Source organism: Nothoprocta perdicaria, unplaced genomic scaffold (assembly GCF_003342845.1).
Source record: "Nothoprocta perdicaria isolate Ctin4 unplaced genomic scaffold, notPer1 scaffold_441, whole genome shotgun sequence".
NCBI classification, from domain to species: domain Eukaryota; kingdom Metazoa; phylum Chordata; class Aves; order Tinamiformes; family Tinamidae; genus Nothoprocta; species Nothoprocta perdicaria.
Genome location: NW_020455690.1, coordinates 77,751 through 93,258, shown reverse-complemented (window position 1 = coordinate 93,258; position 15,508 = coordinate 77,751). Strand labels below are relative to the sequence as shown.

The 15,508-nt window shown below is 56.4% G+C and overlaps 1 protein-coding gene across 1 annotated transcript in view; it reads right to left on the bottom strand.

The window, feature by feature from the left end:
- LOC112953399 (arf-GAP with GTPase, ANK repeat and PH domain-containing protein 3-like) overlaps positions 1-15,508 on the bottom strand; it is a gene marked incomplete at its 5' end in the record, with an annotated part of 87,902 nt that overhangs the window by 26,179 nt on the left and 46,215 nt on the right. The window contains 2 exons of the mRNA XM_026046449.1: positions 9,223-9,391; positions 14,010-14,114. Of these exons, the coding sequence (XP_025902234.1) occupies positions 9,223-9,391; positions 14,010-14,114 (274 nt within the window). The remainder of the gene's footprint in view (positions 1-9,222; positions 9,392-14,009; positions 14,115-15,508) is intronic.

Sequence of the window (15,508 nt, the reverse complement as noted above, 5' to 3'; positions counted from 1 at the left end):
CTGCAGCGCGGGTGGAAGCTGCAGCGCTGCTGGAAGCTGCAGCACGGGTGGATGCTGCAGCACGGGTGGAAGCTGCAGCGCGGGTGGAAGCTGCAAAGGGCGGGAAGCTGCAGCGCTGCCCAAAGCAGGGATGAAGGCGGGTGCTGCGGCGGTGCCGGGTGGCCCTGGCCGTGTGCGCGGCAGCACAGAGCAGCGGCCCGTGCAAGGGCTTCGTCTCTGCAGGGAACGGCACCGCTGTGCACCCCGCGTGCTCCGGAGGGCACTGGTGCTGACCGCGGGCAGGGCGCCACACAGGGCGGCCCCACGCTCCTTCCAGGGACCTGGCTCATGCCGAGCTGCGCAGGGCGGTCTTGGTGCTGGCCTTGCTGCTCATCCTGAGCAGTTGGTGTCTGAGTGTCTCAGAAATAGAGAGCTGCATCCCGGGCTGACAAGGCACATGGCTGTGCAGACGGGCTAAAAACCCCTCCCGGCACAAATGCTGCCAGACGGCTGTCGTGCAGCTTGGAAATAGAAAATAGATCACCAAGCAGCGCTGAGGACTTGCGCACCAGCGAGGTGACATCCCACAAAGCTACTTCCCAGCCCCGTGCAGCCGGCGCACCGCGACGTCTGCCCCATCGCGAGCCGGGGGTGACCAGGCAGAGTGAGGTGGCAGAGCCAGGACCTCGCACGCTGCCATGCACCGAGCACGGCAGGCCGTCTGCCCTGGCAGCCCACAGAGAGGGCAGGGATTTCTGAGAAGGAAAGCCTGAGAGCAGAGGGGCAGGGCGGATCTGAAGCTGGGAGGTGCTGCCTTTCTTCCATGCTTGCAGGGCAGGAGGTGACACTTTGCTTTCATGGCCAGGTGGTGGCTTCCAGGCCTCGCAGGAGCTCAGGGCTCCTCTGTTCCAGGCAGGGTTCCTTGTTTGCGGTTGCTGGAGGAGCTCTGCTTGGCCAAGGGAACAGGAGCCTTTCCAGAAACCACTGCTGAAGCCACTTAATGCTCTGTAGACAGCAGCATCTCTGTACGTGTCTGCAGAGCCTCCAGTAAGGCTGGAGAAGGATGTAACAGCAACAGTTTTTCCATACGACTGTTTCCACAGCACAACTCGGGGCAGCTGCAAGGCCATTCAATGCATACAGTGAAAACAGGCTTGGAGGAGCAGGCCTGGCAGACAAGGAGCTGCAACAAACTCTGTAAAACAAGAGTTTTCCTAAGAGATTTCCTCTGAGCTGCCCCCCAGCACACTGTCACTGACAGATACACCCGGACTACTCCTCTGGGCAGTGCAAGCACTGTGCCAAGGCTACAACTCAGTAGCAACCGGCCCAGGACAACCCTGTGGAGCAGCTCAATGTACACTGGAAAGGCAGGCGAGACCTTCGCGTATCGCCGCCGTCCCAGCGGACACGGCCCAGCCCGCGCCGGTCCAGCCCGCACTGCCGCCTCCGTGTGAACCTCAAACACCCTGGCACGCCTGGTCTCACCCCGGGCAGGAAGCGTTTCCACTCCCCGACAAGAGCAGACCCAGTCTGGAAAAACAGTCCAGCTCCTGCGTATGAGGTGCAGTGGATTGAGCAAAGAGTCTAAAGGGAGACAACGGGCGCAACATGGGGATGCTGCAAATATGCTGCAGTGCCACCACAGCACGGCATAGCATGGCTTAGCGTGGCACGGTATGGCACGGCTCGGCACAGCATGGAATGGCACAGCATGGCTCGGCGTGGCATGGCATGGTATGGCACAGTTTGGCACAGCACAGCATGGCACAGCACGGTACGGCATGGCTTGGCACACCATGTCTTGCCAATACCTGTGCCCGCCGCCTTGCTGAGCAGCCTGGGCTGCGCCTCAGGAATGGCCTCATCCCCAGGCCCCGGGTGAGGGCACAGAGCGCGTCCAGTGCCAGCACCGCGGCGCTCCGGGAACTCTGCACAGCCGCGCATGGCAAACAGGGACAAGCCGGGACTGGGCACAAGAGATTCACCCGTGACACAGGGGTCCTTGGTGGCACCGTGAGCCCCGTGCGACCCTCCACGAGCCAGCAGAGCACCCGCTGCAGAGCCCGGCATGGACCCTGCACGTCCCAGCGGGTTCGCAGGGCAGGAAGAGACGGTCCGAGGTTAAGGAGCTCCCTTTGGGGATCTATTCCACACACTGCCGTGAAACTCCCAGAAATACTGTGCATGTCACTTACACAAAAACTTGTCAAAATCAGCCACTGCTAATGTGTTCCTCCTGCTCTGAATGCCCAGCTGGAGGCCCTGTGCTCAGAGCTCACAGCTGAGCTTTAAAGGGCTATAAAAATGCTAAGTTCTTGAAAAATAAATCCTCGGGCTCTATAGCAAAGATACGTAGCTAGCGGGTGCTTTTGGCAATTCTGGCTTTACCTCTTCTTGGCTCAGTTTCTCCTCTATAGAAAGAAATACGAAAACCTAGCAGAACGGAATGAGAGTTACAAGGCTTGGAAATGTGAAATGCAACATTATTCTAGCACACAGTTAGCAAACACAACCTCCAGCCGATCCCGCCTGTCTCAGGCCTTGAGGCTTCCATGAGCCAAAGGAACTGGGTACTGAGCTCTGCTGGCCCTGCCCTGCCCGGTGCAACCCCTGCGAGCTCCCCTGCAAAACCCTCCTCTCCCCACGCCGAGCCCAGACCTCGTTTCTTGCTCCTGTTCAGTGCAATGCACTGAATGCAATGGCTCCCACTGTTTGGATTCATTCTCCTACTTTAGGCAGCCAGATAAAAATCCCAAGAGGTTAAACACGATTTTTATAGTGAATTTATAATATTTATAGTAGCATAAACATCAATTTACAGTATTTTATATAGGACTTATAATGACAAGTATTATTTACAGATAAAACCTGCTACGGCACCAGTGTCTGCTGCATCCTCACACTACAAAGAGCCCCTTAACACATTATTGGGCAGACTGAAGGCCACACAAACCAGCTCCAAAGACCCTCACGCACTGGCCTCCAGCTGTGGGCATCCTGTATTTAAGTTCTCGGCCCTTGCCTGAGGCACCGTGACCAAGCTCAAGCTCTCCTACCCATTTCAGCAGCAGGCAGAGTAGGTGCCCTGCAGTGAGGGGTTAGCGCCAGGTTTCCAGTTGCCTGCCTGGGACCACGTCCGAGCAGCACATATCCACTGAGAGCATCGGAGCTGACCGGCACCAGCACCGATACTGGCACCTGACCCGAGCCGGCCGGGCTTGGCAGGGAGCAAGGGCAGCCCCCGCGGTCAGCACTCAAGCACTTTGCACTCAGGCAAACCACGCCTGGAAACTTCTGCAGCACCAAACCGCCCTGCACTGCAACATGGCCTGGCATCCAGCTGCAGCAGCAGTTACAAAGCCCTGCGCCGCTCCAGCGTTTACCCCACGCACGCTGCTCTGCTCCTCGGTCTGCGTTACATGGCAAGGACCATGGCAATCCTAAGCAGAAGTGTCCATGCTCATACGCATGAAGTCTCTGTGGTGGCACGTTCTCAGGAAGGAAGAAGGTGAATCCATCTCTGACCCTGAAATGGCTGTTTCTGACCCCAGAACAGCTGTCCAGAGAATCACACGTGCGCTGGTCCTTGGGGAGCAGATCCAACAGCTTGACTGGGAAGAGAAGGCTGCTCTAGGCTTGTTCTGCAGATGATTTGAGAGGCGCTAGGAGCAGGGGAAGGGGGCTACAGGACTGCTGCGTGGCTCTGCACCACGGCCCCGCGCGGGTGCACGAGGCGGCAGGAGCGGCGCTCGCCCGGCGCAGCCCACGCGCCGGCTCTCCTCGAGGATTGAAGGCTCCATCCGACCCGGCAGGACAACGGCGCGGCCACGAGCTGCAGGAAGGTCCGGAGGGCCCTGGCGCTCTCCCGTCTGCCGTGACCCGCGTCACCTGCTCTCCGCGCCTCTGCTTCCCTCAATGTCATTGTCCCCCACGGCGAGCAGCGGTGTGCTGGGGAAACAGGTTTTCCCTTTTCTTTGTTAATTCTTCCCTCATTACATTTGAAATTCCACAATCAGTGTGCACTGTAATTGTCGAATTTGATGCTAATGATTAATGAATTAAACATGGATCCATCAATTAGTCCTCGGAGAATAATTCTGCATAAAGCAGCGGATAATGTAATTACAGTAACAAAGATAATGAGATGTTAACATCGACGGAGCCCGACGTGACATGATCACAGCAGGCTCAGCAGCCCAGCCTGGGGGAGCCAATCCCTCACTCTGCAAGGCAGAGCATCGGGGGGCAGCGCGCGGCCCCGCGTGGGGCGGCCGGCCAGGCCGGGCAGGCTCTGTCCCGCGCTGCACCGGAGCCGCCGGAGCAGCGGGAGCCGCCGGAGCAATGGGAGCTGCTGGAGCAACGGGAGCTGCTGGAGCAATGGGAGCAGGGCCACCTTCCCTGCTGGGCGGCAGGCGAAATCCCACAGGGAGAGGCTCAGGGCAGCGGGATCCTCATCCGGCCGCTGCTCCGCGGAGCAGGGGACGGAGCCGCCGCGGCCGTGGCCATTGCCTCCGCTCCCGCAGGAGCCTTGCCCCAGGCCTTGTCCCTGTCCTGCTCCAGCTGTGCCCAGCCCGCGGTGGGACAGGGCGTCTCCCACCCGCGGGGTTCGCTCCCTGGGCACGCAGAGCCCCCGCTCGGCAGCTGTACCCACACCCACGCTCATTCACATCGGCTCCGTGTTTTCCTTGTGCCACCCTCTGTCCTTCTCCACCAAAACATCCCTTTTCATCCAGTCTGCACTTTGAGCAAGAGCTGTCCTCATTCCTCAAGCCAGAACACACGGATCGAGGCACAGCAGGGTCCAAGCAGCCAGGGGGGTCCCGGCTGAACCCCAGCACACTCCTCTGGAGACCCCTGAGGAGCAGACACGGAAAGGCTCTGGAGGGATCCCAACCAGACGCTCCAGACGAGCACCGCCGCGTGCAGGGAACACGTGGCAGGCGACACACAAAGCATTTCTGGTGGAGATCCGCACGTCCCCCTCCCGCCCTCCCAAATCCCGTCATGCCCAAGTGTCCAGGGAACAGACGAGCATCCCACTGGGAAATGGTGCTGCCCATCCTCTTCCAAAGGAACCCATTCTGAGAACAAGTGTCCATCTCCTCCCCCAGTGTCTCCTAGATAAGTGCTCCAAACCTACCAAGGGGACAAGCCAAGCCCACACGTTCAAAGTACAGAAAATCTGTTCTTCAGAAAAATACTTGCCTTTTAACTTAATTAAAAGTGAATTAAAAGGGGGAGGATGTTCTTCTATCATAAAGTTAAGATACCGAAAAGCTGGAAAATGCTGGAATAGAGTTTGCCAAGACCCTGCCAGCCTGAGCACGTGTGGACTGCACTGTCCTGCACGCGACGCTGCCCTCGGGACACGGCCCGGCAGCACCCGCAACAGCACCGGCACCACCACGCTGGAGACCTGGGCACGGGCGCAGCACAGGCGCAGCGCAGGCACAGCGTGCTCGGCCACGCAGAGGGGCCTGGCAGAGCCTGGCAAAGCGGGCAGCTCCTTAGCACCCGCAGCGCTGCCGCACGAGCGGCGTCGCATCCCGGCTACGGCCTCAGCGAACCCAGCGCACAGCAGAGCAGAGCAGAGCAGAGCTGAGCAGAGCAGAGCAGAGCTGAGCAGAGCACAGCAGAGCAGAGCTGAGCAGAGCWGAGCAGAGCAGAGCTGAGCAGAGCTGAGCAGAGCACAGCAGAGCACAGCAGAGCACAGGAGAGCAGAGCTGAGCAGAGCAGAGCTGAGCAGAGCAGAGCAGAGCTGAGCACAGCAGAGCAGAGCTGAGCAGAGCAGAGCAGAGCTGAGCACAGCAGAGCAGAGCAGAGCGAGCCCCCGGGTCACGAGCGAGCCCATCCAAGTGCTTCCTAACTCAAACACTCTGCTTTAAAGTGCTAAAATTTCATGCTCGCAGGGAGGAAAGCAAGAATCACAGAATCAAGAGAACCACTATGCTTGGAAAACACCTTCAAGATCATCAAGTCCAACCATGAACCCACCAGGCCTGCTAAGCCAAGTCTCTAAGTGCCTCATAGACACGTTTCTTGGGCACTGCCAGGGACAGTGACTGGCACCATGCTCTGCATCACCTGCTCTTCACCCCTGGCTGGGGTCTACCAGTAACATTTCAAACAGACAGAAACTTAGGAGGAAATACAGTTGGGAAACAGAAAACAAAACGCTTAGGAAAGCAGAGGCCATCCTGCCAGGTTCTCTTGGGCAGATTAAGTGTTTCAAGAGCTTTCAGCAACCAACTTCCAAAACCTACATCAATCCCAATCTATTTTCCCAGGAACACCAGAAAGCACATTTCTAGTTTGAGACAAAATTTCTGCTTCTAGCCAATCTTTCCATCAAATCTCTGAAGATCTATAGATCTTGCGGAGAAATTCCTAACGCTGAAAACCCAAACAGCACTTCATATTTGCTTATATGTTGCACCAAAATCATGTCTTGGATAGTGGCAAACCAGAAATGGTTGCAGAGCCTGTCAGAATTCTGCACACCCTAAAACTGGTTTACAATAGGCAATGTGTGAAACGAAACAATTCTGAGAGCAGCAAAGCCGTCTGCTTCGATGGCTGTGTATCATCCTCAGAGCTGAGGTCCCGCGGGTTTCACCAACACAAGCTCCTTCCCCATCCCGCTCTGTCGGTGCCCAACCAGCCCATGGGTGTTTGTCCCCCAGCCACTTCTCTCAGTCCGTCCCTCCCCGACACGATGGCCAAGCTACCGCCAGTACCAAACCAGCTCCGTAACAGCCGGGAACACCACAGCTTTTGCTTCAAAAATCTGCCGCATTTTGAAGAAACCTGTGCTTACTTGGGAGGTTATTTGGAGTCATCACGAGCATTTTGTATGTGCATTTTATAGAGCTCCTGGGAGGAAGGAGACATTTTGCGTTTCCTTCCCCTCCCCTTTATCTGCTTTTCTCTCACTCCTGGGTGAGGACTGTGCATCCAGTGCGTGCAGACACCACCAGGAGCAGAGGTCAGGCCTCGAGGACATAACAGACCCCTCGCTTTGACTCCAAACACAGGCCATTTGGTTTCAACCAGATAATCCTGGTGTAGGACCATGATTAATCCAGGTCTCCAAAGAGCCTGTCCTTGAGGGCTCCTTTGTGCTCAGGCACAGAATGGAAGTGCTGAGGTGTCCCCTCTCCAGTATTACATGACAGACACCCAGTGGATCCCAGTAATGGTCCTGTCCCTAGCTCCAGCAGCAGAAAAACTGCAAAGTTCCTGCTGATTTGAGGCCGGGCAGGTTTTTGCTGACCCCAAATCTCATATCAGCATTACTTGGGGACAGCAGCAAGTCATTCTAAGCAGGATCCTTGTTGCACATAGCGACTGCATTGCCAGCTGCACTCAGGCTTGGAGGCTTGGCAATAACTGACAAAAAAGTCCTCAGAAAACATCTTGCCAATTTTGCACGGGGGGAATAATCCTGACCACTGCAGACAACCACTCAAAGCCAAGGCACAGTCTCTGCTGCCTGAACACCGAGTCGTGCCCCGGCACACACGTCCTCGGCACCAGGGCAGCACCGCTCTGCTCGGGGTCCAGGGAAAGGCAGGGAAAGGGAGTCTCAAAATCAGGGATTTCTACCCGACAGGAGCGCACGGTGCCACCAGCCCGGCCCCCTGTGCAGCGACGCACACGCGAGCTGGATTCCAACGCACCTCGTAGAAAGATAACTAATCTCATTTTAAAGGCTTCAAGCAGTGATGAGTCCACCGGCTCCCCAGATAAACTATTCCAACATTTAATTACCCTCCCTGGTAGGAAGCTCCATCTCATTTCAAGTTTAAATTGTTCCAGCTCCAGCTACCCGCACTGGATCCCACGGCGCTTTGTCTGCCAGGCCAAGAGGCCTCAGCATGGATCTCTTTCCTAGGTTCCAGATTTCCAAGCAGCTGCAATCAGTGATCAAGTCACATCTCACTTACCTGTGAGCTGAGCGGGATCAGGACGACTGTTGCAAGCAGCATATGGGGTTGCACAGACATGTTACTATCAGCTTTTCTGTAGCCTGCCTTTTAATACTTCCCACAGCTCTGATATAACCTTCTTTAAGAAAAACATCAGCCAAAGGCTCCTGGGAATACATGTCCGAGGAGTGCTATGTACAGAGGGGAGAGCTATCATCCTGCCCGGAGCTGACCTCCCTTTCCACACAGTGCCTCTCTGCACAGAGAGCTCATGAAGACACAGTCATGCACCGTAACTCTTAAACCCTGCCCCAGTTAGTCTCTCACCATGCAGGTATTGCCCGATTCTTGGTTCACAGAATCCCTGTCCTGCCTTTGGACCCACTGAACCGCATGCTGAAGGGGTTCAGTGATGGTGAAGAAATGAGTGTGGAGGAGACAGCAGCTGCAGAAAGCAGGTAGAGCCCTTTGAGTTGCACTGCTTTGATCATAAAACACAGCAATTTCAATCAACCGATCAGCAGCTGATGTTTTGCAGACTATCTCTGACGCTACAGAAACAGCAGTTTGGGCTCAGGAGGGTCTATTCCCCTCCAGCTCCGTGTGAACATAATGTCAGTACAAAGTCTGCCCATATTAGAATTAGAATGCTGCAGGCAGCCCATTTGGAGAGGAAGGCACATGGAAACCATCCATCCTTGCTAAGGACATCGCCCTGGACAAAGCCAAGGCTTCCCAAGGCCCCTGGTGACTTTGGCAGGAGAGGTCCAAGCTCAGGAGTAGCCTGTGGCAGATCCCTCCTGTGCTAGGAGAACAGCACACGGAGGGGCAGGAACTCCCCAAAACACCAGGAACCTCCTGACGTGGTCCCCCCGATCTTGGTGCATCTGCAATGGACACACAGAAAACTGACCAATAATAATGAACTGATCTTGCTTCTAATTGTCTCACCAGGCGAAAGGGAAGGAAAAAACATCCGCAAACAAAGAGACAGAACAGAATTTTCAGGAACTGAGGGACTCCCCAGTTCTGAGATCTCCCTCGTTCAGGGAGCAATTGCTTCACCTGCGACCGGGTCTGATGGGACTTGGCCACCTCCTCTGAGTGCCACCATGGACAGCCCATAGACCTTCTCCTTGTGCTGGGATCGGAGCCGCAGAGCGCCGCGGATCCCACCTGTGCGCTCGCGCGGCAGCAGCGCCCAGCACGCACCAGAGCGGCCATGGCGGGGCTTGGCAAGAGCTCTGCCCTCTGCTCCAGCTACGGCGCTGGCACCGCTGGCACCCCCTGCGCGACCAGCACCCCGTCGTACCTGTGCCTGCCGCGAGCTGGCTGCTGCTCCGCTCCTTCGCCAGCCCGTTGGCCTTGGGGCTGGCGCTCGGCGCTGCCGCCGTCGTCGCCCGCGGCAGCCGCTTCCCCGGCACCTTCACTGTCGTCCTCAGCAGATCGATCTCCTTCCCATGGACGTTCTGCATGTAATCCTATGGCAGAAGAACTGCAGCTCAACACGTAGCCAGCCACCTCCCTCAGCTCCCCTCTCATCCCCTCATTCAAAACCAGCTGGGTAGACAGGACAGGTGGGTAAACACGTTAGCAGTTGGGTAAAACAGGAGCTAGGCAGTCACTTGGAGGTGATGCAGGAGTCACAGCCTAGTTTTCCCATGCTGTGCTGACCACCAAGCCAGGTGAGCTAAGTAAGAGACTGTGCAATTCCAGTGTCCTCAACAAACCATCCTCTGACAACTCAGATGCAATTCCTTGAATCCAAGATACCCTTTTCTGAACTAGCTGATGAGTTACAACTGGCTTCAGAGAAGAGCCAGGTCTTGCTTCCCCTGCCCAGACTGACTCAGTTCTAACACACATAATGTCTGGATGCTGCCATGGACACCCAGATGTCAGGACAAGTCCATTTGTGAAAACCTGGCAAGGAGACCAGAGGTTCGGTGGAGCAAACTCAAGGATGAGGGGTTGGAGCACTGTGTCCCGGAGCACTTGGAAGGAGACCCTCTGCCCCGTGACGGGTGCATCCATCCCCAGTGTGGACGGAGCCGCCCCACGGGCTCCGCTCCAGGCCTCGCTCGAGCCTGGGGGATGAGGGATGGCAGCCGCTCGGGCTGAGGCTGCAGCCGCAGCTCCTCGTTCGCAGGGAGGCTTCGGTCTGCTCCAGTTCACAAGGAGGTCGCCAGCAAGATTAACTCGGAGCTGGTCCCCGTGCAAATCCTCTGCTTCCAAGCTCCAGAGGATGCAGACGTGAACAGGACAGGTTTAAGAGCCACCGGGCTCCCCGTCCTTGTGTCCAAGAAGCAGGTGAAAGGGGCTGCACCTGCAACGCTCTGCAGCCGCAGGCTTCTCCGTGCAAAGGCTACAACCTCCCAACAGCATCTCAAACGCCCCATTCCAAACTCTGGTCCTTCGGCAGATCCCTGTCAGGCATCCAGACCTCACTGCGAACACAGGCGCAGCTGGACACAAGCCACTCGCTGCCCGTGTGGGCGACGGGACCTTGCAGGGCAGTGTGGACACGCACCACCCCGCGTCCACGCGAGTCATGGACACTGCTCGGAGCTGCTCCCAGCTGCTGGGAGCCTGGTGACACCCCGGGCAGGGAACCTCGGAGGGCTGCAGGATTTTCCCTAACTCAGCACAATCGCTGTGCTAGCCGGCTGCCTGCCGGAGAGAGCGGTCACCAGCGCACTGCTTTTATTACACGCTATAAAACAGCAATTTCTTCCCAAGCCTCCTCGCTAATTACCCAGCCAGTTCTCTCATTTCATTTTATTACTGGAATTAACAACGAGTTCAAAGCGTGGAAAGCTATTAAGATGTGTGATTAAGCCACATTCAATTAGTTTCTACAAACAATTTAATTGATGTTGCAGATAGAATTAACAGAAGGTGATTGTGTGAATGGCTCCACTGGCTGCAAAATGGGAGCTGCTTCCTCTCGTGCTCCGCGCAGCGCCGCGCAGCCCGGCCAGCAAAGCCGGGCTCAGCCACATACGCTCCCTCGCCAGCACAAGCGTTTGCTCTCCAAGGCTTTGGGAAAGTGATACAAAACCACACTGCTCTTTTCATAAAACTTGTTCTTTTCTTCTCACTGAACACGCTCACACAAAAACACGAGGACGCAGAAAGGCAAGAAGGGAAGCTGTGCCGAATGCAGGGATCGGGCACGCCGAATGCTCCTGCCTTTCGCCAGAGCCGCTGCTCCGCGCCCGGCTCTTCCCTCCAGAGCCTGACACTGTTGGTGGTGGCCATGGAGAGGCAGTGGCAGCTCCTGAGAGCAAGAAGCCGCAGCTCCATGGGAGCCAAGCAAAGGTCAGGGCTGCTAACCACGGCAGAAACGCCTTCCTCCAGGAATTATGGAGCATTCTAGATCCAGCGCACATGAGCCCTCTTTCACTCGCCCCATCACTGCCAGCCCTGCACGCTGCTGCACACCCCTATTCCCAGGCAGAAAACCTCCAAGCGGGGTCGAGGTGCCATGGTATTGATCCTGCAACTGGAAGACTGATAAACTCACAGAAGCAGACGACTATCTCCAGCAGCTTTTGGGTGATTACAGCAGAAGTATAGATGACTCAGAGCCACGGAGTAAGATCTGCTCGTGGGGACACAGACACATTTGGGAAGATATGGCTCCTGGAGGAAAAAAGAGGGTGCCAGGGCTGCTAGTCCGTGGGATACCTGCACCCATCCCAGGAGAGGCTAGAACAGAATGCAAAGCGGATGCAGGAGAAGAGATGTCTACACAGAAATCGCCTTGAATCATGCCAAGGAAAAGCCCCTGGGGAAGCAGAAAGGCCTTTGCTGCGAGGCTTGGGCAGTCCTGGACGCCCCTCGGTGTCCAGCCATGCCCTCGGCCCGTCTCTGCCGCCGCCCAGTTCTGCTGTCCCCGCAGCGCAGGGTGGGCAAAGCCAGGACGCGATGTCCCTTGAAGCGCAGGACACTGAGTGTGTCCTGGACACGGGGTGTGGGGCATGTGCCCTGGCAGCAGCGCCCTGCGACGCGCTGCGGGACGCACAGCTGCTGCTGTGCAGGCAGGCACAGAAACACGTGTCCTCCCAGGAACTCCCTAACGGGCTCTGCCCTGTCACGTCCCAGGAAAGGACATGGAAACTTGGAGACGAAGCAGGTGACAAAAGCTCTGCACCATCCAAGTCACTCCCGAAGATGGGAAGGATGTAACGGGACATCCTCTTCCGGACTCTCTCTTCCTCCAGGCTGCCTTCCTACCTCCGTCCCATCTAAGGAGGAGGTGAAGCCGGTACCCGGGCAGGGGGGTCCCCGGCAACCTGATCTGCACACAGTTCCTCAGCCCTGGGTTTGTCCATGTTACAGAAGAAAGCACAGCACGACGGCAGGCGTCACTGCTCCGTGTCCCAGCCCTCAGGGTGGCCGTGCAGCCGGACACGGGCAGGATTCCCCATCCCTGCCGGAGCCGGCAGGGCAGCGGCGGAGCCTTCTGCTGTCCCCAGCAGCGCCTGGCTGCTCCGGTGAACAGTCCTGTGTCCTGGGTGGAAGGTTCACAGCACTCAGTGTAATCCAGGGGAGGAGAGGCCCCTCTCGGTCCTCTCTTAGCCATGGGCTGGGCAGCACCAGTGGCACCGCGTGGAAGCAAGCCACACTTTTGCTTGTGGAAATATAGTAATGAAACAAACCGCTGAAGGAAAGGTAGTGACATCAATCTCAATCACCCCCAAGGAAGAAATGCATAAAGAGGAGAGAAGCACAGCGTGCAGCAGCATCGGTTGTGAGCAGTTCAACAACGCCCCAGAAACTATCGTGCCTCTGAGCTGTTTGCACCAAGGGCCATGGAGCCTCCAGTGCAAAGGTGTCAGACCCACAGCTGAGCGCGTGCACCCACACCCCGAGCGGGCAGCAGCCACCCCTGCCACCCTCCCCCTCAAGGCCAAAAAATGTGACTGCGAAGTTAGGAAACTGTAGAACCAGACAAGGCATTGTATGGTACAGCTGCCAAAGACCGAAAGGGAAAACTGCTTTCAGAGGTCCCATGAATGTAATCCATGGGAAATGTAATGCCTGGTTTTCACGTTTATCAGTCACAGGGCCAAGAGGCAAAGGGGCTGGAGAACATTTGGGGCCTGGAGGAGCGAGCCCAGCGAGCCCATGGGTTGGGGCCATGGGGCTCAAGGCGAGGGAAGGGCTGTGAGGCTGGGGTCACTGCGAGCCCCATGTGTCTGAGGTGTTTGCAGACCAAGCCGTGGCCCCGGCGTGCGGAGCGAGCAAGAGGCCAGGGCTGGAGCCACTGCTCTTTGCTCCTTCGTCCCAGAGAGCTTCCCAGCATCCTGCTCCGGGGCTGCCCATCCGGTGCTCTCCTGCAAAGCAACGTCCTCTGCTCGGAAGCGCTGTGGTCCCCGGTGCCACAGGTGTGCCTGGCCATGGCTCACTCTCTCGGCAGCAAACTGTGCTCAAGAGGGAATGGGGAAGAAGTCATTAGCCCCACAGTGGGGAGGCGACAGAGATGGATGGGGAGGCAGCTGTGTGCCTGAGCCAAGCAGTGAAGGGGATCCGAGCTGCATGGAGTGACAGCTCAGCTCGGCAGGCTCTGCACAGGCACCTCATCTCCCTTACCCAATACCTAGCAGCCAGGAAAATTATTCCACACCCAAATGGCACCATCAGACATGGCTGCAAGGAGCTCTCTGCCTGCTCCTCGCCCCAGAGGCAGGGAGGTGGCAACCCCGGCCTTAATGGGCTGAGCAAGGAAAAGACAGGGAAGGAAGATGCATTTACTTAGCATAATTCCATGCAGAGCATGTTCCTAGCAGCCTTTCCCACCCAGCTTGATACTGGAGGGAGACAGCTTACACGGGAGGGAAGGGGGTTTCTCCAGACTCTGGTAAATAAGTGTACCAAATGTGTTTAATAAGCCTGTCCTGTAGAAGAGATCACTGACACTCCTGCTTTGGGTCCTTCTGCAAGGAGAGACTGTGTCTTCACCCCAAGGCCCTTACAAGCAGCCCTGCACCTGGAGCATCTGCAGCGTTGGCCGCAGCACGGAGGAGGACGCTCTGCCCACCCTGCTCCTCAGCCCAGCTCTACGCGCCCGGCCCCGCTCTGTGCAGCACTCACATGCAGGCTGGGGTGGTAGGTGAGGACTCCGTTGTCACACAGCGTCACGTACTTCTTCTTCCACTCCTTGTTGAGAGACTTGCCACTGCGTTTGAGGAGAATGCCCTAGAAGAGAAGTGCACAGCCTCAGACATCAGTGGGTCCACGCACTGCCCCTTCAGAACTGCCTCATGTGAGACTGGTTTCAGAAGAGACATAAAGATCTAGACTCAAGATAACATATTGTAGAATGACCTTTTAACAACATTTTCCCTGGGACAAGAGGAAAGGTACTGCAGCCCCTGCCCTCTATTCCTATGGACCTATGACACACAACGCTGTCCCAAACCACTGCCTGAGCCCAGGTCTTCTTGTGCTGAAGGACAGTCCCAAGGCAAGGCATGAACCAGCGTCACCACCAGCTTCATTAGCCCAGTTCTCCCAGACCATCTTCGACCACCGCAAGCACAGGCAGAGGGATGGACAGGGCAATTTGGGACATGCTGGGCTTGATAGAGAAATAGTCCAAGACTCACAAGGCACAAATATTCTACTGCCAGTTTGTGATTCTTGCTTAGGGATGTCAAATGGATGGAGCCGGGGACACTTTTCAGGAGCTACAGCAGGTCCTGGGCAGACGGCTTGCCCGCTTTCCCCATCAGGATTTTACACAAGACCCATCCTGTGATTTCCAGGCATGGTACACAACTCAGACCTCCAAATCATCACGCTTCCATGCCCCAAAGCCTTCATTTTGCCTCATCCCTATCCCAGAACTAACTTATACTGATTTAAGAGTCATGCTGAAAGTGCTTGATTTGGGAATTCAGACTTCCTGTTCAGCACATGCACAACACATGATCACAACAGTCACACTCGAACGCTTGTCCTGGACAAACAAGTTAGCGAGATAGAGAATGGGCCATAAACAACTGCTGTCTCTTCCCACAAACCCCTTACACCTCTGTTATTTCCCAGCACGTTCCCAGCTCTTGCCTTCCCTGTGCTCTCCTCATGCTCTTGTCTCATCTCCCAACTACCCAGAAACTCCTCTTTTTGTCCCCTGCTTCCCCAAAGGGTTAGTTGGGCTCTTCAGTCTCTGTCACTGACTTTCCATTGGCTCTGCTACACCGGACAGGTAAAGCCATCTGGGGACTGATTTCTTTGCTTTATCATCATCTATGAGCAGAGAGAGCTTTGCATCCCAAACAGCAGCTTGGGACCTGCTAAACCTCTCCCCATCCCAACTCTGCCTCCCCTGGAAATCTGCTCCCAGAGCGACCCAGCACACACTGGGTCCAGGAGGGAGAGTGGAGGTGTCCAAGGACAGGGCAAGAACAGAGCAAGGACAGGGCAACAAGAGAGATGTCAGGGGCTGGGGAGGGGACATCAAGTATTCTGCTGGCGGAAAGGAAAGGGAAAGGGAAAGGGAAAGGGAAAGGGAAAGGGAAAGGGAAAGGGAAAGGGAAAGGGAAGGGAAAGGGGAAAGGGGAAAGGGGAAGGGAAGGGAAGGGAAGGGA